General features: G+C 42.4%; 1 protein-coding gene across 3 annotated transcripts in view; it reads right to left on the reverse strand.

Annotated features, from left to right (window-relative positions):
- The window catches only part of LOC112229944 (helicase SKI2W), a 31,069-nt gene extending 10,489 nt beyond the window's left edge, over positions 1 to 20,580 (reverse strand). For all 3 annotated transcript variants that reach the window (XM_042310022.1, XM_042310020.1, XM_042310021.1), the window contains exons 1-24: positions 20,432 to 20,580; positions 19,926 to 20,047; positions 19,459 to 19,580; positions 19,164 to 19,281; positions 18,838 to 18,955; positions 17,591 to 17,665; positions 17,241 to 17,294; positions 16,974 to 17,137; positions 16,679 to 16,840; positions 16,347 to 16,492; positions 16,050 to 16,196; positions 15,521 to 15,605; positions 15,291 to 15,397; positions 12,762 to 12,908; positions 12,257 to 12,353; positions 8,448 to 8,660; positions 8,110 to 8,220; positions 7,823 to 7,934; positions 6,143 to 6,261; positions 3,638 to 3,769; positions 2,999 to 3,136; positions 2,667 to 2,771; positions 2,411 to 2,546; positions 315 to 441 (exon numbers count right to left, since the gene is read on the reverse strand). In XM_042310022.1, coding sequence (XP_042165956.1) covers positions 315 to 441; positions 2,411 to 2,546; positions 2,667 to 2,771; positions 2,999 to 3,136; positions 3,638 to 3,769; positions 6,143 to 6,261; positions 7,823 to 7,934; positions 8,110 to 8,220; positions 8,448 to 8,660; positions 12,257 to 12,353; positions 12,762 to 12,908; positions 15,291 to 15,397; positions 15,521 to 15,605; positions 16,050 to 16,196; positions 16,347 to 16,492; positions 16,679 to 16,840; positions 16,974 to 17,137; positions 17,241 to 17,294; positions 17,591 to 17,665; positions 18,838 to 18,955; positions 19,164 to 19,281; positions 19,459 to 19,580; positions 19,926 to 20,047; positions 20,432 to 20,444 — 2,870 coding nt within the window. In that variant the 5' untranslated portion in view covers positions 20,445 to 20,580. The remainder of the gene's footprint in view (positions 1 to 314; positions 442 to 2,410; positions 2,547 to 2,666; positions 2,772 to 2,998; positions 3,137 to 3,637; positions 3,770 to 6,142; positions 6,262 to 7,822; positions 7,935 to 8,109; positions 8,221 to 8,447; positions 8,661 to 12,256; positions 12,354 to 12,761; positions 12,909 to 15,290; positions 15,398 to 15,520; positions 15,606 to 16,049; positions 16,197 to 16,346; positions 16,493 to 16,678; positions 16,841 to 16,973; positions 17,138 to 17,240; positions 17,295 to 17,590; positions 17,666 to 18,837; positions 18,956 to 19,163; positions 19,282 to 19,458; positions 19,581 to 19,925; positions 20,048 to 20,431) is intronic.
- Between the last annotated feature and the right edge of the window lie 15 nt (positions 20,581 to 20,595).

Here is a 20,595-nt window from a genome sequence, read left to right on the forward strand (position 1 = left end):
GAAGGAGATAAAGATGAAAATAGACTCAAGAGAGGTGGCTCTTTTTTCTGTGCATTCAATGACATGTAGAGTGCTATTCGAAAGAAGAATGTAGATGGATACACTTGAGTGGTCATGATGACATTACATATATAAACACCTAATTTGCCTAGATAAACATGGTTGTGTTGGCTCAGTGGAGCGATAATGTGCAAAAAGGCTGAAACATACTGTATACGCTACATAATAATGCATGAATGCGCACACACACACATACAGTGTCACACATTCAGTGTCACACATACAGTATCTCACACACATACTAACATACACACCTGAAGCGCAGCTGCTGCCTCTTGTTGTAGTTGTCGATGATTCGGTCAGGGATCACCTTCAGGGTCTTGACTGTGATGGCTGAGATGTCCTGTAGCTTCAACTTCTGGACCGTGTGACTGCAGGGACCTATCAGCGGATCATACAGAACACACACAATCGTTATTGGTTATTCAGTTTAAGCTTATGTGAACTTGTTAGTTAGTGTTTGCATGTTTCTGTGTGTGTTCAAATAGCTGTGCGTGTGTTTAGGCTGCGGTGTGTGTCTTTATTGGTAAATGTGTACAGTACCAGTCAAAAGTTTGGACACACCTACTCATTCAAGGGTTTATATTTATTTTAACTAATTTCTACATTGTAGAATAATAGTCAGGACATCAAAACTATGAAATAACACATATGGAATCCTCTAGTAAACAAGAAAAGGTTAAACAAATCAAAATATCTATATTCAAAGTAGCCACCCTGTGCCTTGATGACAGCTTTAGACACTTTTGGCATTATCTCAACCAGCTTCATGAGGTAGTCACCTGGAATGCATTTCAATTAACAGGTGTGCCTTGTTAAAAGTACATTTGTGGAATTTCTTTCCTTCTTAATGCGTTTGAGCCAATCAGTTGTGCTGTGACAAGGTAGGGGTGATATACAGAAGATAGCCCTATTTGGTAAAAGACCAAGTCCATATTATCGCAAGAACAGCTCAATAAGCAAAGAGAAACGACAGTCCATCATTACGTTAAAACATGAAGGTCAGTCAATACGGAAAATGTTAAACTTTGAACATTTCTTCAAGTGCAGTCGCAAAAACCTTCAAGGGCTTTGATGAAACTGGCTCTCTTGAGGACCGCCACAGGAAAGTAAGGCCCAGAGTTACCTCTGCTGCAGAAGAGAAGTTCACTGCACCTCAGATTGCAGCCCAAATAAATGCTTCACAGAGTTCAAGTAAGACACATTTCAACATCAACTGTTCAGAAGAGTGCGTGAATCTGGCCTTCATGGTCGAATTGCTGCAAAGAAACCACTACTAGGACACCGATAAGAAGAAGAGACTTGATTTAGGCTAAGAAACACGAGCAATGGACATCAGACCGGTGGAAATCTGTTCTTTGGTCTGATGAGTCGAAATGTGAGATTTTTGGTTCCAATCGCCATGTCTATTATGTGAGATGCAGAGTAGGTGAACGGATGATCTCCGCATGTGTGGTTCCCACTGTGAAGAATGAGGAGGTGTGATATAGATATTTTTTTCACCGTTATTTAACTAGGCAAGTCAGTTAAAAACAAATTCTTATTTACAATGACAGCCTACCGGGGAACAGTGAGTTAACTTGTTCAAGGGCAGAACAACAGATTTTTACCTTTTGGTTACTGGCCCAACGCTCTAACCACTAGGCTACCTACCGCCCTGTGATGGTGCTTTGCTGGTGACACTGTACGTGATTTTTTTAGAATTGAAGGCACACTTAACCAGCATGGCTTCAACAGTATTCTGCCACGATATGCCATCCCATCTGGTTTGGGCTTAGTGGGACTATAATTTATTTTTCAACAGGACAATGACACAACACACCTCCAGGCTGTGTAAGGGCTATTTGACCAAGAAGGAGAGTGATGGAGTGCTGCATCAGATGACCTGGCCTCTACAATCACCCAACCTCAACCCAATTGAGATAGTGAATGAGTTGGACCGCAGAGTGAAGGAAAAGCAGCCAACAAGTGCTCAGCATTATGTGGGAACTTCTTCAAGACAGTTGGAAAAGCATTCGTCATGAAGCTGGTTGAGATAATGCCAAGAGTGTGCAAAGCTGTCATCAAGGCAAAGGGTGGCTACTTTGAAGAAACTCAAAATATAAAATACATTTAGATTTGTTTAACACTTTTTTGGTCTTCACTATGTAGAAAATAGTTTTAAAAAATAAAGAAAAACCCTGGAATGAGTAAGTGTGTCCAAACGACTGGTACTGTTTGTCTCTAATAGAGAGAGATTAGGTATCAATCAGTGTGTGTGTGTGTGTGTGTGTGTATGAACTGACCTTCAGGTGTAAAGAGGGCAGTGGTGTGTGTGTGTGTGTGTGTGTGTGTGTGTGTGTGAACTGACCTTCAGGTGTAAAGAGGGCAGTGTTGTAGAGGTGGGGGAAGGCACTGCCGTTGGGGCTGTCTCCTATTCCCTCCTCATTGCCTTTCTCACAGATGATGAGAGCAATAAACGTACGATTCACTGAGTCACTGGAAACCTGGGAGAGAAATTAAAGCAAGGAAGGACGCGAGGAGGAGTGATAAAGGAGAACGATTACTGCATTACATGCCTTTGTCACCTAAAAAAAGTTGCAGTCCACACACAGACAGACACACACCTGTAGGATGACTCCGAGGGCGTTGAAGTGCTGTTTGTTGTTGACCACTACCACTCGTCCCACGGAGAGAGCTTTCAACCCATTCACAGACCCCAGAACAGCACACTGAAAGATGACAGATGGACAATTAACAAACCTTAGTGATGATTAAAAAATAATAACAATAATAATTATGACACTTTTGCACACTCAATTATATTCAGTTGTTTTGTGATGTGGTTTGAGCTTGAGTGTTTGAAGATTGTGTGTGTTATACATAGGTGAGTGTCTGTCTGTGGGCATGTGTGTGTCTTGGTGCATGTGTGTGCCTTTACAGTATGTTGTGTGTGTACCTGCAGCGCCTCAGCAGTGAGGCGTAGCTCAGTGACAGTGTAGTAGTACGGCAGTAGGTCAGACAGCTGACCCTCCGTGTCCAGAGGAGGGAGAGAGGACAGAGTCTGTTTCAACTGACCAATCTGCTGCTCATGGGCCTGAGAGAAGGACAACAATATAAGATGTACTTTTATTATTAGTTCATATGTGCTGGGAATTTGTCTTCTGCTTTTGCCCAACCCCTCTGATATACACACACAAATACATACAAACACAGGTTGGAGAGACTTTATGTAGGAAAATCTAAAGGAATGTAAATGAATGTGGAGCATCAATAAGCATAAATAGATGTGATATCAAATATGTATATTACGGACAATATTCTGACTCCTGCCATCAAAAGCTGAATGGACCTTTGATAAAGGAGCTCGAATTATATATTCTATATATATTTACAAAAAAATATATGGCGGATTGATGCAGACAATTACATTGATGGAAGCCACAATCCATCTGCAATATTGAAGCTGATCTCCATTTTTTAAAATATTTTTTTAATAAATGTAGTCACTTTAAAAAAAAAAACTGGTAGTCTTCAACTGTCATCCATTATCTCTAGAATTTTGTCCCAAGTGCTTGTGGGTAATGTAGCACAGTACCTGTGTGTCTCTGTGGCTCTCAGAGAAGCTCCTCCTCATCATGTCGGTGACTCGGAGGGCCTCCACACGCAGCAGGTTGAGGATCATGGTGTAGGTCAGCCTGAACTGGGACTGCAGCACTGTGGGCTTCCCCTTGACGGCAGAGAAGAAGTGTCATTCAAATTCATGTCGCTACTATGTTGTATATACTAGAAAGAAGACGAAATGGAGATAATGGAGCAGGAACCTTTCAATATTGATTGAGAAAGGTTAGTGCTAGATCACACAGGGTGGAGGTACAGAGGATGAAGTTGAGCATTTCTAAATCATATAGACAGTTACAGTTAGCATTTAGCAAAGCAAACAACTGTTATAGGGAGCCCTACATTCTTTCCAGATGATCTGATCAGGAAAAACTCTGGGCCATAGTTGTACAGTAACAGTTAGCGATTAGTTACCGCTGCTATCGAGCAAATGACTGTTAGCATAAGGCTAAAACAATTGATCCGAAGATTGATCCAACAATTGATCCACGATGGCAGTTGGCAGCGAGAGGGTGATAGGGAGATATAATCAGTTTAGAGGATTTTCATTTCCTTGATCTAGCAACAGGAGGATCAATTCAGGAAGGAAATAGTCCACTCCAAAGTCCCACATTAAAGAGGTTGGTTTAAAATAAGCCCCTTGACAGTTTAATGAGGCACTTGTTTATACTGTACAAGCTAGCGTGCAGCAAACCTAGAGGAGCAGGGAATGGCTGTTTCCCAAATGGTAACCTATTCCCAAAACCTACATAGGGCACTACTTTTGACCAGTTCCCTATGGGCTCCAGTCAAAAGTAGTGCGCTACATAGGGCATAGGATGCCAATTGGTGTGTAGCCTATGTTCTGTACAATGGAGGAGCACTTACAGGGTGAGCTAGATGGAAACTGTTGAGGGATTTTGGATTTAAATACGAAATATGGGATTATTATTATCCTTAGTAGAATAGCGATCCCTTTTTAATTATGTGAGCTATCCCCTCACCCTTGGGAAATGTAAGCCAAGTAATACCCTTGTATAAACGAAGTGACTGAAGCAGTGCTGCGATTCCCAAAATGTTTCTTTCCGGGGGACCACTGTCAAATGTTGCATATTTTTAAAATATTTTTTACATAAAATATTTTTGCGGCCAAAATGTAAAATCAATTTGATATGTGAATGTAAGAGATTAAAGGCCTATTTTTACAGATGGATGTTTATTAAACAATTTGTATTGCGAAAAGTAAAAAATCCTTAATAGTCCCAACGGTGGCAGGTAGCCTAGCGTTTAAGAAGGGTATTGGGCCAGTAATCGAACAGTCACGAATCCCCAAGCCAGCAAGGTGGAAAAATCTGCTGTTCAGCCCTTGAACAAGGCAGTTAAACCTCAGCAACAACTGCTCCCAGAGCACCGATGACGTGGACTTCGATTAAGGCAGCCTCTCTTTTTCAGAGGGGTTGGGTTAAATACGGAAGAGCGATTTCAGTTGAATGCATTCAGTTGTACAACTGACTAGGCATCCCCTTACCTTTCCTTTTTGGAAGAAAAAATAAAATAAAAATAGACCTGAAAAAGAAATACGATCTGCCTGGTTCTTAAATTGTATCTTTTATGTGCCGCTTCCTTCTGCTCTGTGTGCTTACAGAGTACCCTGGGGTTCAGATTAAGTATCTTATATTAACAGCAAGGGTAAGTTAGGGCATAGTGTTCATCAAATGCTATATATTCCTGCTCAAAGCAACATATCATCAATCAATTCAAAACAGAACTAAGACTGGAGTACAGTCAGGTACAACATTAACATTCTCATCAAGAAACACAAATCACCAAATTACCCACTACCATTTGGCATACGAGTTAAGAGAGTCTTTTTCAGATGAACATAAATTCAACCCCCGTCTGTCTGTATGCTCTTCCCCCATGGTACGAGTCCTGGCACCTTCACTCATATGGTCTGGGAGTTCCCAGAGGTTCTTTCCTTTTGCCAAATCTGTTGGCTTCATCATTATCAAGCATTTTGTCTAAATCCATCCCCAGTCTTCCCAATGTGCTACTGCTTAATGATGACTTCACTGAACCTAACATACAGGCAAAGAAGGATTTGGCTTGCCGGCTTAACAGCAGCCAAGAGAATGGTTGCCTTACGATGGCAAGCCCCACACATTCTGCCACATCAGCAACGGATTTCCTCATTCATGGACATCGCACAACTTAAACTGTCAATCTCTCGACCGCATGGTGCAAAATCTGAAAATATTAGCATGTGGACTACAACACTCAACAGTTTAAAATCAGTACTTTGATATATGCACTCAAGTAACCAGTTCCTGCAGGTGGGAAGGGGAGGGGGTTACATGTGTATGTGTTTAATGTCTGTTTGTTTTGGTTTGTCCTGTCAACCAAAAAAATTATATAAAGTTCATCACAAAAATACCTTTTTTTAAAACCACCGATGTAGTGGTATTGAATGGAAGAAGACAGTACATTCTGATGGAAGCCTTACCAGCATCATGACATTTAGGTCCCCCATGTCATGTACCCCTGACTTGCAGAGGATGATGACAGTGCCTGTGGCGTCCAGACCTCTCCTACCCGCTCTACCAGCCATCTGGATATACTCACCTGAAAGAGAGAGAGAGAGAGAAAGAGAGAGAGAGAGAGAGAGCGAGAAGAAAGAGACAGAGCGAGAGAGACAGAGCGAGAGAGAGAGAACGACAGAAAGAGAGAGAGAGCGACAGAGGCAAAGAGGTTAGTCATACGTAACCAAGAGCTCTTAAACATGTAGAAAAACATCCATTCTATTTTCTCCTTTCCACTCAAATATCAGAGAGAAAGCGAGAGAGAGATTGAAGTGACATCAGATTAAAATACTGCCTGTAAGCATCATTCTCCGCTTTTCTATCAGACCGACAGAGGCAGGCAGAGAAACAGACACAGACAGAAAAAGTCAGACTGCCAGAGAGAGCGAGAGAGAGAATGAAAAGTATGTTATGTAGGGTTGTAACAGTTCACCGTATTGCAGTCATGGTTCGGTTTCGGTACAGCAGGAAAATGAAGTTGATTTTTGAATACCAACACTTTATATTTTCTTAAATGAAAAAACACAAGATTACTCAACAACAACGCTAAAATAAAGTGCAATATCTGTGTGAAATCAATATGTAAAACATTGCATTGGCCTATGCTATAATGTTTTCTAACAAAGAGAAAAATATGCGCACTTGTGTGACTCGTAAAGGGGGCGTGTCTGTAGCACGGTAATTCTCATTCCCCGTTCCGCAGAAATGTGATGAGCTGTTACTGTTAAGTAGCTCTCTGTAGACCTGGACGTCCATCCATCTGTAGTAAGCGCAACACAGGGTGTATTGGCAACTTCATTGACAACTTTAGCTTGCTTATTTAGAGGTGGTACTACCGGTTTGCTGAAATGGGTGTGAGAAGTTCGTAACGTGGCTCGAGCACTTTCACAAGGTGCTGAACCTCCCTATTCTTCTCAAACACCGACAATGGGCACATATCCGTGGCTATAAACATAATGTTACCTATCGCTCTTTTAATTTCAGCCGCGAAGGGCTGCTTGAATGCAGAGGGGAGACAAAGTTGTGCTGTTCTATTTGTGTTTCTCACCTATTCCGGTGGTAGGAATACTGCGGTGATGTTGGCGTAAATTTGTCAACATGTTTGAGGTGTTGGCAGCTGCACAGGTTATTCTCGTTGAGCAGTGGAGACATACTCTCTCTGTCCATCGCCACTGTAATCTACTGGGAAGCCAAAATGTTCGCAAACATTTTAACGATGGAGAAGAATCCTCCTGGTTAATCGACCCCACCACTCGCCATTGTAAAGAACTAGATCCCGGCTGCCCCTCGCGAAAGGACCGTTTGAAATGCGGCAAATTAAGATTTGGATTTTTGATTACAACTTGCACATAGGCTGAAGTTGCTTTAGTTACCACCTACCTGGTTAAATAAAGGTGAAATAAATTTTAAAAACTCAAGAGACTTAGAAAGCAGCGTAGGCATAGCCTATAGGCCTAGTGGGTTTATTTGTATTATATTTTTATTCCGGGTTTACAGTGTAGACCGAATAGAGGTCCCCGTACCGAATGGTTCGGTACTAATACGTGTACCATTACAACCTTAATGTTGTGTATATAAACGTGTGAGGAGGGAAGAGAGCGTACCAGGCAGAAGGTTTCTGAAGCCGGTGCCATCGTGTTTCCGTATGCTGTCAAACACCACTGTCCTCGCAGGCATGTTCACTCCCATAGCAAACGTCTCAGTGGCAAACAGAACCTGAGGGAGACACATTTATTGTAAAGTGTGTTAAGACTTTGTTAAATGCACTTTAAATACATTTTGAGTTGATGACATAGGTAGAGGATGTAAGTTGGGACTAGTAATCAGACATGTCACTTCAAGATATTGACAAATCATCACACTGATTCAAAAACGGACCAATAAGATTCACCTTTACTAGCCCCCGCGAGAACAGCATCTCAATGACCTCCTTCATGATTGGCAGGATGCCACTGTGATGCACACCGATACCCCTCTTCAGTAGGTCCCTTATCAACAGGATCTACAACATAGGAGGAGTTGGTAACAACAATTCCTAGGTTATATGTCCAAAAGTTCAATCTACGTGCTACAATTGGCTATAAAATGGAATTAATCATTCTGCAGTCCTGTGAGCCGATTTCACTGCATTGCTGATGGTTGCATGAAACATTTTCCAAGGAAAAATAGAACATGATAGGCAGATCTTAGTTCTCCCAGACAACAGGCCCCAGCCAGATTGCACCCTACCTGGGGCAGCTGGCGGTCCCCTCCCCTGAGGCGTCTCAGGCTCTTCTGGAAAAAGGAGTGGATCTCGCTCTTCTCCACTGAGCTGGTGAGGTCCATGGAGGCTAGAGAGCGGGCGTTGTCGTCGCAGCGCGTTCTGGAGAAGGTGAACGCCACCACGGGGGTCTGCTGGCGCTGGGACAGGAAGTGGAGGAGGGAAAGCCACACTGCCCGGTCCTGGTGGAGAGAGATGGAGAGGGGTGAGAAAATGGAGCGAGAGGGAAAGAGTAAAGAAATGATACAGGGAGAAGATGGCTCATGGAGAAAAGGCAAAGTAGAGAAGAAGTTCAAAGACTGGCAGAAGTCCTACGATGGGGATGAGTGACAGAGAGGTTAAAGGAGACAGAGAGAGAGGTCTCTATGTTCGGCTGGCATTAAGGCGGTGCTAGTGTCAAACGTATGTTCATTGGCAATTTCGACCTGTTAATTTTCAAACTTGCACAAGGATTGGTAATTTACCTGTCTTTTATCAGCTCGCTTTTGCTCAGATGGGAGGGGTGGAAATATTTGAGTGCCAAAGTGCTAATTGCAGGCAGTGCTGGTAGGGATGTTTAAGAACCAAAAGCTGGTTTAAGCGGTAACGCGGTTGGTTATGGCATGAATTTTGACAGCAGAGGCAGCCTATCCAGCTGTGAAGCACACTGCCCATTTGCACATGGAACAAGAGTAATGTCCTTTTGGTGCCTGTATTCCACGTATTTAGAAACATTTTTAAAACGTTTTTTTTTTCTTCCAATTTCATTTGATTTGATATAGCCTCAACTGCTCTCAATGAAGGCAATTGTTTTAGGGGTCCTGCCCATTGCAATCGCCAAATAGTCAAGACTGTTGATAAAGGGTTTGGCTCGTGAGGCTGCCTGGAAATTAATCTTAATCACCAAAGCTTTATTAAAACATTACGTTTCAGGGGAGCAAAACTGTGAGCTGACTTTCCCTTTCAATTTAGAGTGCATTCAGAAAGTATTCAGATTTTGTTACATTACAGCCTTATTCTAAAATTAATTAAATAGTTTTTTTTCTTCATCAATCTACACACACCCAGGGTTACCTCTGCTGCAGAGGATAAGTTAATTAGAGTTACCTGCACCTCAGATTGTAGCCCAAATAAATGCTTCATAGTGTTTCAGTAACAGACGCATCTCAGCATCAACTGTTTAGAGGGACTGAGTGAATCAGGTCTTCATGGTCGAATTGCTGCAAATAAACCACTACTAAAGGCTACCAAGAAGGAGAAGTGACTTGCTTGGGCCAAGAAACACGAGCAATGGACATTAGAATGGTGGAAATCTGTCCTTTGGTCTGATGAGTCCAAATTTGAGATTTTTGTTTCCAACCGCCGTGTCTTTGTGAGAGGCAGAGTAGGTGAACGGATGATCTCTGTATGTGTGGTTCCCACCGTGAACCATGGAGGAGGAGATGTGGGGGTGCTTTGCTGGTGACACAGTCTGTGATTTTTTTTAGAATTCAAGGCACACTTAACCAGCATGGCTACCACAGCATTCTGCAGTGATACACCATCCCATCTGGATTGCCCTTAGCAGGACTATCATTTGTTTTTCAACAGGACAATGACCCAACACACCTCCTGGCTGTGTAAGGGCTATTTGACCAATGTGAATGAAGGAGTGCTGCATCAGATGACCTGGCCTCCACAATCACCCGACCTCAACCCAATTGAGATGGTTTGGGATGAGTTGGACAGCAGAGTGAAGGAAAAGCAGCTAGCAAGTGCTCAGCATATGTGGGAAATCCTTCAGGACTGTTGGAAAAGCATTCCTCATGAAGCTGGTTGAGAGAATGCCAAGAGTGTGCAAAGCTATCATCAAGGCAAAGGGTGGCTACTTTGAAGAATCTCAAATATAAAATATGTTTTAATTTGTTTAACACTTTTTTGGTTACTACATGATTCCATAGGTGTTATTTAATAGTTTTGATGACGTCACTACTTTTCTCCAATGTAGAACATAGTAAAATTAAAATAAACCTGGAATGAGTAGGTGTGTCCAAACTTTTGACTGGTACTGTATGTCTCAACATCCCTCCCTCCTTATCTCTACATTGCATAAGTCAAAGTATTTATGACACATTTTATGATTTATGCAAACTTAAAAGAAAGGTAGCCTAAAACGAAAGGGCCAGTATGCGATGAAGGAGATTTTAATTGAATTTGAATTCAAAGATGGAAGAAGCAGGCTCAAAGCAGATCAGTGCATAATGTCTTCACTATTATTTTACAATGTAGAAAACAGTAAAAATAAAGAAAAACCCTGGAATGTTCTGCTTAGTCATTATGGGGTATGTATTGTGTGTAAATTGACAATGGAAAAAAATATATATATTTTTAGAATAAGGCTGTTACGTAACAAAATGTGGAAAATGTCAAGTGTTCTGAATACTTTCTGAATGAACTGTATGTATTGTAGGCAGGCCTACATTATTTGAGCCATGCAGCTCCATTTTAGACGTGTGTAAAACCCCCCTCCTTGATGTAGGCTACATGTGTCCATGTCCATCATGAAAAGAGAGACGAGAACCTCTGTGAATACCGGTGAACATTGTATTTAGAAGTTATTTTCCTGGAACAATTGCTTGTTTTCCGTGTCATATGTTCAAAACCCAAGCCCTTACCCATGGCCTACTATAAAAGCAGGCTGGTTCAACTGCAATGCGTTGTGTATTTTTTATCCTGACGATTTTATAATATAAAAAAAAAACACACTGGTTTTAATAAAATTAAATGAAAAATAAGCAAACTTATTAGAATGATTCACCGTCCTGGTTTTTTAAGGTAATAACACTGGTGGCCACATTTTTTTTATTTAACCTTTATTTACCTTTTGACTTAAAAAGGTTAAATTCAAAAAATATATAGAATAAAAAAACTAGGAAAGTCCGTTCTTATTTTACAATGACGGTCTACCCCGGCCAAACCCTAACCTTGACAACGCTGGGCCAATTGTGCGCCGCCCTATGGGACTCCCGATCACGGCCGGTTGTGATACAGCCCGGGATTAAACCAGGGTATGTAGTGACGCCTCTAGCACTGAGACGCAGTGCCTTAGACCGCTGCGCCACTCAGGAGCCCACATGCAATGCAACTTCTAGAGAAGTGTGAATGCGATCTGTAAGATGGTTGTAATATGTTTATAAAACATTATATTTGGAAGCAGTATTAGGGAGAGTGGACCCTTTCTCTTTATATTGGATCTTTATCCAGCTCCTGTGAAAAGTTTGGAGGTCCGTAAAACCATCCATAGTCTGTTGCCTTGTCTGTATTATACACCCACGGGGAGCAATTACGGTGCCTGCAACTGCATTTAGACATAGCCTATTTGAAAGAAGTTGTTGTTTCGTTTTTATTTGAATTTGATTGGACTGCAAACGTGCTCAAAATATTGTGAAAATATGGGCCAGGCTATTTAACGTACTAGGCTATAACGGACTAACATTTCGAATTGGAGTTGATGACAACACAATACATGAAAGACCGTAAATATACAACTTGAAGCAACCACATATTTAGCCATGAAGCAGGTTCTGATTGACCAGTGAGGGGGCAAGCCTCGACACACCTACAACTTGTTTACTCATCAAAACCCAGCTGCTCTGCGCCGCCGCAAGGAACTGCGCCCACAATTACGGTTGTGAAAAAAGCAACAATATTTCTGACACCCCCCCTCCGAACCTATAGCGCTACTGCCAACGCTTAGATTTACCATTGTGTTAGGTTTGTTAAGATAGAGCCCAGAGAGACTAGGGGTGATATTCTGTACCTGACTAGGTGTAGTGTTCTGAGATGGATTTTTCGTCCCAAAAGACTGTGTGTGTTTACTGGTGCGTTCCTTTTTGGCATCTATAGCAGCGTAGTACCTTAAAAACAAAGAAACCACCAACATTAAAAAGTGATCAATACATTACTCTCCATGACAACTAGAGCTGGGCGATATGGACAAAATGCCATATCACTATATATTGACTGATTATCACGATAATGATAAATTGAACGATAAGTTCACAACATTAATGTGCACCAGTTCCTTTTTATATTACCTTTAAAACTACTACTGCTACTACTTTGAATGCAGTGGCTATCAATTGTCCTGTTAGCAATAGTAGCAGACATTTCATTTCAAACGTCACATTCCTCTAGTAAAGGTTACTAATCTTTATTATCGATATCAGTAAAATGTCCTGGATAAATTGTCGAATATGGACTATTTTCAGATTACCATCCAAGCTGTTATGAGGCCAGGTGTGTGTGTGTGTGTGTGTACTTACCCTTTGGTTTGGAAGTTGCCCGTAGGGTCCAGCAGTAGGAACATCTCCTTCTGAGTCTTGGTGCTGTTGCCTGTGTACAGGTAATGCTCCAGAGGCACAGGTCTCTTCGCTGTGCTGATCACATAGATGTGCTTCTTTTTAATGCGTCTGGAGAGGAGATAGGAAGGGAGTGGAGAAACTAAAGCATCTGTACACAACTCAAAGACATTATTCCATTCATAGACTACAGGCCAACCACAACACTATACATACTCCATACTGTGACCATAGCAACAGCTATCACTGTACTTTAACTAGGGTCAGGAGTTTTTTATAACCACATGACTTGACCAACAAATACTCTGGGTCCTAGTTTTAGACTCAGTAGGTCATGTACTCACGAAAACCTGCATGGTTTAACAGTGTCTTTCCCAACATACACTACAAAAGTGGACACCTGTTCGTCGAACATCTCATTCCAAAATCATGGGCAATAATATGGAATTGGTCCCCCCTTTGCTGCTATAACATCCTCCACTCTTCTGGAAAGGCTTTCCACTAGATGTTGGAACATTCGGCCACAAGAGCATTAGTGAGGTCGGGCACTGATGTTGTGGGTGATTAGGCCTGGCTCTGCGTTCCAATTCATCCCAAAGGTGTTCGACGGGGTTCAGGTCAGGGCTCTGTGCAGGCTAGTCAACTTCTTCTCAACTTCTTCCACTCCGATCTCAACAAAACAATTCTGTAAGGACCTCGCTTTGTGCACGGGGGCATTGTCATGCTGAAACAGGGAAGGGCCTTCTCCAAACTGTTGCCACAAAGTTGGAAGCACAGAACTGTCAAGAATGTCATTATATTATGTAGCGTTAAGATTTCCATTCACTGGAACTAAAGGGCTTAGCCTAAACCATGAAAAACAGCCCCAGACCATTATTCCTCTTCACCAAACTTTACAGTTGGCACTACGCATTGGGGCAGGTAGCGTTCTCCCGGCATCCGCCAAACACAGATTCATGTGTTGGACTGCCAGAATGTGAAGCATGATTCATCAATCCAGAGAACGCATTTCCACTGCTTCAGAGTCCAATGGTGGTGAGCTTTACACCACTCCAGCCGACGCTTGGCATTGCACATGATGATCTTAGGCTTGTGTGTGGCTTCTCGGCCATGGAAACCCATTTCATGAAGCTCCCGACGAACAGTTCTTGTGCTGACGTTGCTTCCAGAGGCAGTTTGGAACTCGGTAGTGAGTGTGGCAACCGAGGACAGACGATTTTACGCGCTATGCACTTCAGCTCTCGGCGGTCCTGTTCTGTGAGCTCAACACAGGGGCCCAACAAGCGTGCATGCTCAGCCCCCTCCTGTACTCCCTGTTCACCTTTGACTGCGTGGCCACGCACGCCTCCAACTCAATCATCAAGATTGCAGACGACACAACAGTAGTAGGTCTGTTCACCAACAATGACGAGATAGCCCTCACCTCCTCCCTGTAGGCTCTAGGAGTGTGGTGCCAGGAAAATAACCTCTCACTCAACGTCAACAAAACAAAGGAGCAGATCCTGGACTTCAGGAAACAGCAGAGGGGGCACCCCCCTATCCACATCGATGGGGCCGCAGTGGAGAAGGTGGAAAGCAAGTTCCTCAGCATACATATCACTGACAAACTGAAATGGTCCACCCACACAGACATTGTGGTGAAGAAGGCGCAACAGAAGGCTGAAGAAATTTGGCTTGGCACCTAAAACCCTCAGACTTCTACAGATGCATAATTAAGAGTATCCTGTCAGCCATTTCTAGCTACAATAGTCATTCACAAAATTAACAATGTCTACACTGTATTTCTGATCAATTTGATGTTATTTTAAATGGACAGAAAATGTGCTTTTCTTTCAAAACAAGGACATTTCTAAGTGACCCCAAACTTTTGAACGGCAGTGTATACTCTATTATATTCTATTCTACAGTATTTTAGTCTATGCCGCTCTGAGATTGCTCATCCAAATATTGATATATTCTCAATTCCATTCCTTTACTTTAGATTTGTGTGTATTGTTGTGAAATTGTTAGATATTACTTGTTAGATATTACAGCACTCTTGGAGCTAGAAACACAAGCATTTCACTACACCCGCAATAACATCTGCTAAACATGTGTATTTGACCAATAAAATTGGATTTGATTTGTATGGCCTACCACTTCGCGGCTGAGCCGTTGTTGCTCTTCGTCGTTTCCACTTCACAATAACAGCACTTCAGTTGACTGGGGCATCACTAGCAGGGCAGAAATTTGACAAACTGACTTGTTGGAAAGGTGTCATGTTGAAAGCCACTGAGCTCTTCTACTGCAAATGTTTGTCTATGGAGATTGCATGGTTGTGTGCTCGATTTTATACACCTGTCAGCAACGGTTGTGGCTGAAATAGCCAAATCCAGTCATTTGAAGGGGTGTCCACAGACTTTTGTATATATAGTGTACATGCTTTGGGTTTGGTGATGACAGGTGTTAAGGTGGGGTGGTCAGGAGAACAGTGGACAATAGTTGACAACGTACCCGATCCACTCACTGAACTCCACAGCGTTGGGGACAGTGGCACTCAGAAGAATAATGCTGACGTGGTCGGGTAACATGATCAGAACCTCCTCCCACACCACTCCTCTCTAATAGGGAGAGAAAGACAGAAAGGGAGGGAAAGAAAAAGGAAGAGAATGAGATTTAGTGACACGTGTGATTGACTAAAACAGTGAGAGAGGAAGGTTTTGAGAGTGAGGCTTCGCCGTTACCTCAGCATCATTGATGTAGTGAACCTCGTCAAAGATCACCCACTCTAAATCTCGGATGACCTCCGAACCGTTATAGAGCATGGACCTACAAGAGAGAGAGGGAGGGAGGGAGGGAGGGAGGGAGGGAGGGAGGGAGGGAGGGAGGGAGGGAGGGAGGGAGGGAGGGAGGGAGTGTCAGTCAAACAGTACATGGAAAAGCATCACTCAGTGTTACATAGTTAGTAAGCTGATGTATAGGTCTATATGGATAGGGGTATGTAAAAATATAACCATGGTATGCATTCAATTAGACAGTATAAAAACAGTGTTCCATGGGGTTAATGTGTGATATATTGTGTCATTTTATATTATAATGTGTAATGTTTGGTGTATATGATGTACTGTATATGTTGCAATCCCCCATAGAGCGGAGCTTGGTCCTAGAGGCGTGGAGGTATAATGTGACAGTGTGATATAATGTGTACAGTTATATAATAATGTGACATGTTTTCTAAGTGATGTATGTGATGTACTGTATATGTTACGTCACCTCAATATCTCAGTGGTCATGATGAGACAGGAGGCTTCAGGTCTCAGCTGGACGTCCCCGGTCAGCAGCCCCACGTCCCCAAAGGTGGTCTTGAAGTCCCGGAACTTCTGATTGGACAGCGCCTTGATGGGGGAGGTGTAGATGGTCCTATCATGGAAAATCAGGAACCACTCAATTTCCTTTTCATCAATTTCAATGTTTCAGGTCAAAACATCAGGAATGACTAATAAATCCCATATTTTTACCCTGTTGGATTAAAGATTTTATAGAACATGACAAATGTGTAAATACACACACCTGGTCATGTGCTTCTGTGAGAGTGCTATGGCGTATTCTGCCACCACGGTTTTGCCAGCTGATGTGTGAGCTGCCACGAACACAGACTCATGGGCCTCCAGCCTCAATACTGCCTGCTTCTGGAACACGTCCAACTCAAAGGGATACTGGGAGAGGTGGGGATCACATTAGTATTGTGGAATGAACAAGGTTCTGTGCCAATAAGAGATTAGACTAATAATGTCATAAAAATATAAAACAAAACTACACGGGACTAATCAACACATTCATCATCGACATATTCAATTTCATTTATCAAACCAACATCATATTTTGCCATTACAGCACAGTACCTTGAAGGCAGGGTTAGGGATACGTTTGTAGAAGTCACCGCAGGGGGAGGTGATGTTTATTGGGATTGCCCATCTCTTCTTCTCCTCCTGGTCCCCTGCTGGTTTGGTCGTTCCTCCATCTTTCTTCTCTGTAGAGGTGGTCCCAGGTGTAGAGGGAGAGTCCTACAGATGGAAATAAACAACCACCTTTCAGTATATGAACATGATAAACCCCAGAAGCTAAGTTAGAGGGGAAACTACATTTGAGATGTAGATTGTATTTGTCAATAAACAACAAAAACTATTTATTCAATACCTTGATCCCCAGGTCTTCCAAGCTGTTGGTTCTGGGCAGTTTGGGTGCATTTCCACTTCTGTGGCCCTTCTCCTTCTCCTCTGCCTCAGGCTGGGAGTCTATGATGTCATCAAAGGTGGACAGGAGGGACAGGAGATTGATTTCTCCCTTTGTGGTTTTGGCATCTTCATAGAGAATTTTTTTTAAAGAAAGAAAACATATTATATATTTATTCAAGCCAAGTTCAAGCCAAGAGGATAACCTTTAGGAACAAATGGCCATTCAAACCTTTGTCACTGAAGTCCATCCCAACTTTCAGTCCAGGGGGCACTGTGAGTAACTCTAAGGTAAAGGGAAATACATACTGTATATTACTTACATACACATGAAATAAACCAAGCAAGAAACACATATGCTCAATAACAAAAAGATCTTAAATCTGTATTCTGATTTTTGAAGAGAACCATTTGGTTCCTAGGGAACAGCACACAGACTGTTTTTTATTTTATTTCAAAGATTACATCTGTCTGCATTTTCATTCAAAAGCAATCACCCCCCTCCCTCACTGTACACAGGCAGTCTTTGGTGTGACAATTGCCCCTTCACCATTTCAACCCCATAAAGAAATGTAAAATCACCTTTCTCAAAGTCTATGTCCTCCTCAAGCTCGGATTTCTTCTTGATTTGTTCCAGTGTCAGCTCCTCCATACCACCTAACATAGAGATCATATTTATATTCTATATTTGACTTAAGGGAAGACATAATTTACAACAAACATGTATTATACATCTCAGAGCCATATACACTACATGACCAAAAGTATGTGGACACCTGCACGTCAAACATCTCATTCCAAAATCAAAGGGGATTAATGATTCTGGGAAGGCTTCCCACTAGATGTTGGAACATTACTGCAGATTCTCTTCCATTCATCCACAAGAGAATTAGTGAGGTCGGGCACTGATGTTGGGCGATTAGGCCTGGCTCACAGTCAGCGTTCCAATTCATCCCAAAGATGTTCGATGGGGTTGAGGTCAGGGCTCTGTGCAAGCCAGTCAGGTTCTTCCACACCAATTCATTTTTTGATTTTACCTTTATTTAACTAGGCAAGTCAGTTAAGAACAAATTCTTATTTTCAATGACGGCCTAGGAACTGCCTGTTCAGGGGCAGAACGACCTTGTCAGCTTGGGGATTTGAACATGCAACCTTCCAGTTACTAGTCCAACGCTCTAACCACTAGGCCACCCTGCCACCCCTCTGATCTCAACAAACCATTTCTGTATGGACCTTGCTTTGTGCACAGGGCATTGTTATGTTGAAACAAGAGAGAACCTTCCCCAAACTGTTGCCACAAAGTTGGAAGCACAGAATCGTCTAGAATGTCATTGCATGCTGTAGCATTAAGATTTCCCTTCACTGGAACTAAGGGGCCTAGTAGAAACCATGAAAAACAGCCCGAGACCATTATTCCTCCTCCACCAAACTTTACAGTTGGCACTATGCATTCGAGCAGGTAGCGTTCTCCTGGCATCCTCCAAACTCATATTAGTCCGTCAGACTGTCAGATGGTGATTCATCAATCCAGAGAACGAGTTTTACAGTTTACCGGGGAAGATCTAGCAGGGCAGAAATTTGATAAAGTGACTTGTTGGAAAGGTGTCATCCTGTGACGGTGCCACGTTGAAAGTCACTGAGCTCTTCAGTAATGCCAGTCTACTGCCAATGTTTGTCTATGAAGATTGCATGGCTGTGCGCTAAATTTTATACACCAGTCAGCATGAATGTTGCTGAAATAGACAATAATTTGAAGGGGTGTCCACATACTTTTGTATATATAGTGTATATAGCTCTGACAATATACTTAGGGAATGAGTCAGACCCACCGGGCAAAAACGGGTAGTTGGTGTTGCTTCCTCGTAGGCTCTCAGAGGGATTAGGGTTTGGTGGACGTTGCAGGGACATAGAATTCTTAGCAGAGATGCCTGTGTCCCCCAGTAACACCTGGATAGAGAGTGAGATTTAATGACACTGGGATGCAAAATGTGTATGAAAATCAAAGTAGACCTTTCAATAGGATTAGTAGATCCCCACTCAGGGAAGTGCTACAATTTTGAATGTTCCCATTGAGTCACATCATGATCATAGCTGTATGACTAGGACACAGAGACTAAGACAGCATAGCTAGGTAAGATCTGACACTAGTATGTACCTCAGTGAAGTCCAACAACATTCCTGTTGTTGGATCTCTGACTACTGAGATGCCAGAGTGCAGAGGAGACAGAGCACAATGGAGAAGAGAGTCTATATGAACATCTCTCTCAGCCAGCCTAGAGAAAAACAAGTCTGTTACCGCAAGTTAATTCTGTGACCATTTGGTACCACGGCCTCATCTGGACCACTGAATTCCCCTTATAAACACCGCTTCCAAGGAAAGATTTACATTGCATCAAAGCAATAAAAAGTAAAGATGTAAAAACCCTAATAAGAAATGTAAGCATACTCACTTCAGAAACCTATGGAAGGCAGCGTCGGTATCGTGAATGGGAAGCCAGGCAGGGTCGCGTAGAAAGCGCTTCTCTACCTCTGTCTCCAGGCTCACACTAGTGGGAGGGAGTCCATGAGGGAGCTGTAGATAAAATAGTTATAGAAATACATAAGGCATATAATGGGCAGGAGAGATTGGATAGTAGATCTATGTCAACACAGGCTGCAATTCAAACTGACGTTTTCTCCCTTTCCTCTAAACTTGATGGCGGATCTGAAGGATAAGGGTAGGTAGGTAGGTAGGTAGGTAGGTAGGTAGGTAGGTAGGTAGGTAGGTAGGTAGGTAGGTAGGTGAGACCTACTGTAAAAATGTAACTTAGACAAATAGAGAGGTAGATGGAATATTTTGCTTGGCAGTCCTTTTCATATCTGTAGAAATGGTCGTTTTCAGATATGAATCCAACCACACACTGACTCTCATACTGACCGAACTTTGTGGAGGCAGGGGCTGGTCATTGGGATGTGGATGTGTGATGAGCTCAAACCTGCCAGAGCAACCCATCTCCAGCAGGGATATAGGGAGGTCTGTGGGGCCCACAGCGGGCAGATCTATAGAGAGAGAGAGAGAGAGAAATGGGATTGAGATGAATAGCCTAGTTTCTGTGGACTGTCCTCTATCATACAATATAGTCCATTGTATATACTAATGCACATACACATATTGCAATGTCATCATGTACTGCTTTAGCTGATAAGATTCTGCCTATAACACGTTGCACATGTTGGAAGGGACTACATTTCTGCTACATGAATGACAGCTGAGCTGGCTACTGTGGTTAACGTTAGCTAGGCTAACCCAAGCGGTCATATTCGCCAGTAAACTGTACTGCTAGCAAGTTACTTTAAAACAAAGCTTACAGCAATGGTCTTAAACGTATGCCTAATGCATTAACTGAAAATGTAAATATTATCTGTCGTTTAATTGTCCTTTACCTATTCTTTCCATTTCTCCACCGCAGATGAAAGTCGGAAATGGCCAAGTTTGGTATGCAGGAAGTAGGTATAATTGCCAAATGTAATACGATAAATATCTCAATATTAATGCATTATTTTACTAACTGTTGTCAAGTGTATGCCATGCATTTATTATAATTTAC

Source organism: Oncorhynchus tshawytscha, linkage group LG31 (assembly GCF_018296145.1).
Source record: "Oncorhynchus tshawytscha isolate Ot180627B linkage group LG31, Otsh_v2.0, whole genome shotgun sequence".
NCBI classification, from domain to species: Eukaryota; Metazoa; Chordata; class Actinopteri; order Salmoniformes; family Salmonidae; genus Oncorhynchus; species Oncorhynchus tshawytscha.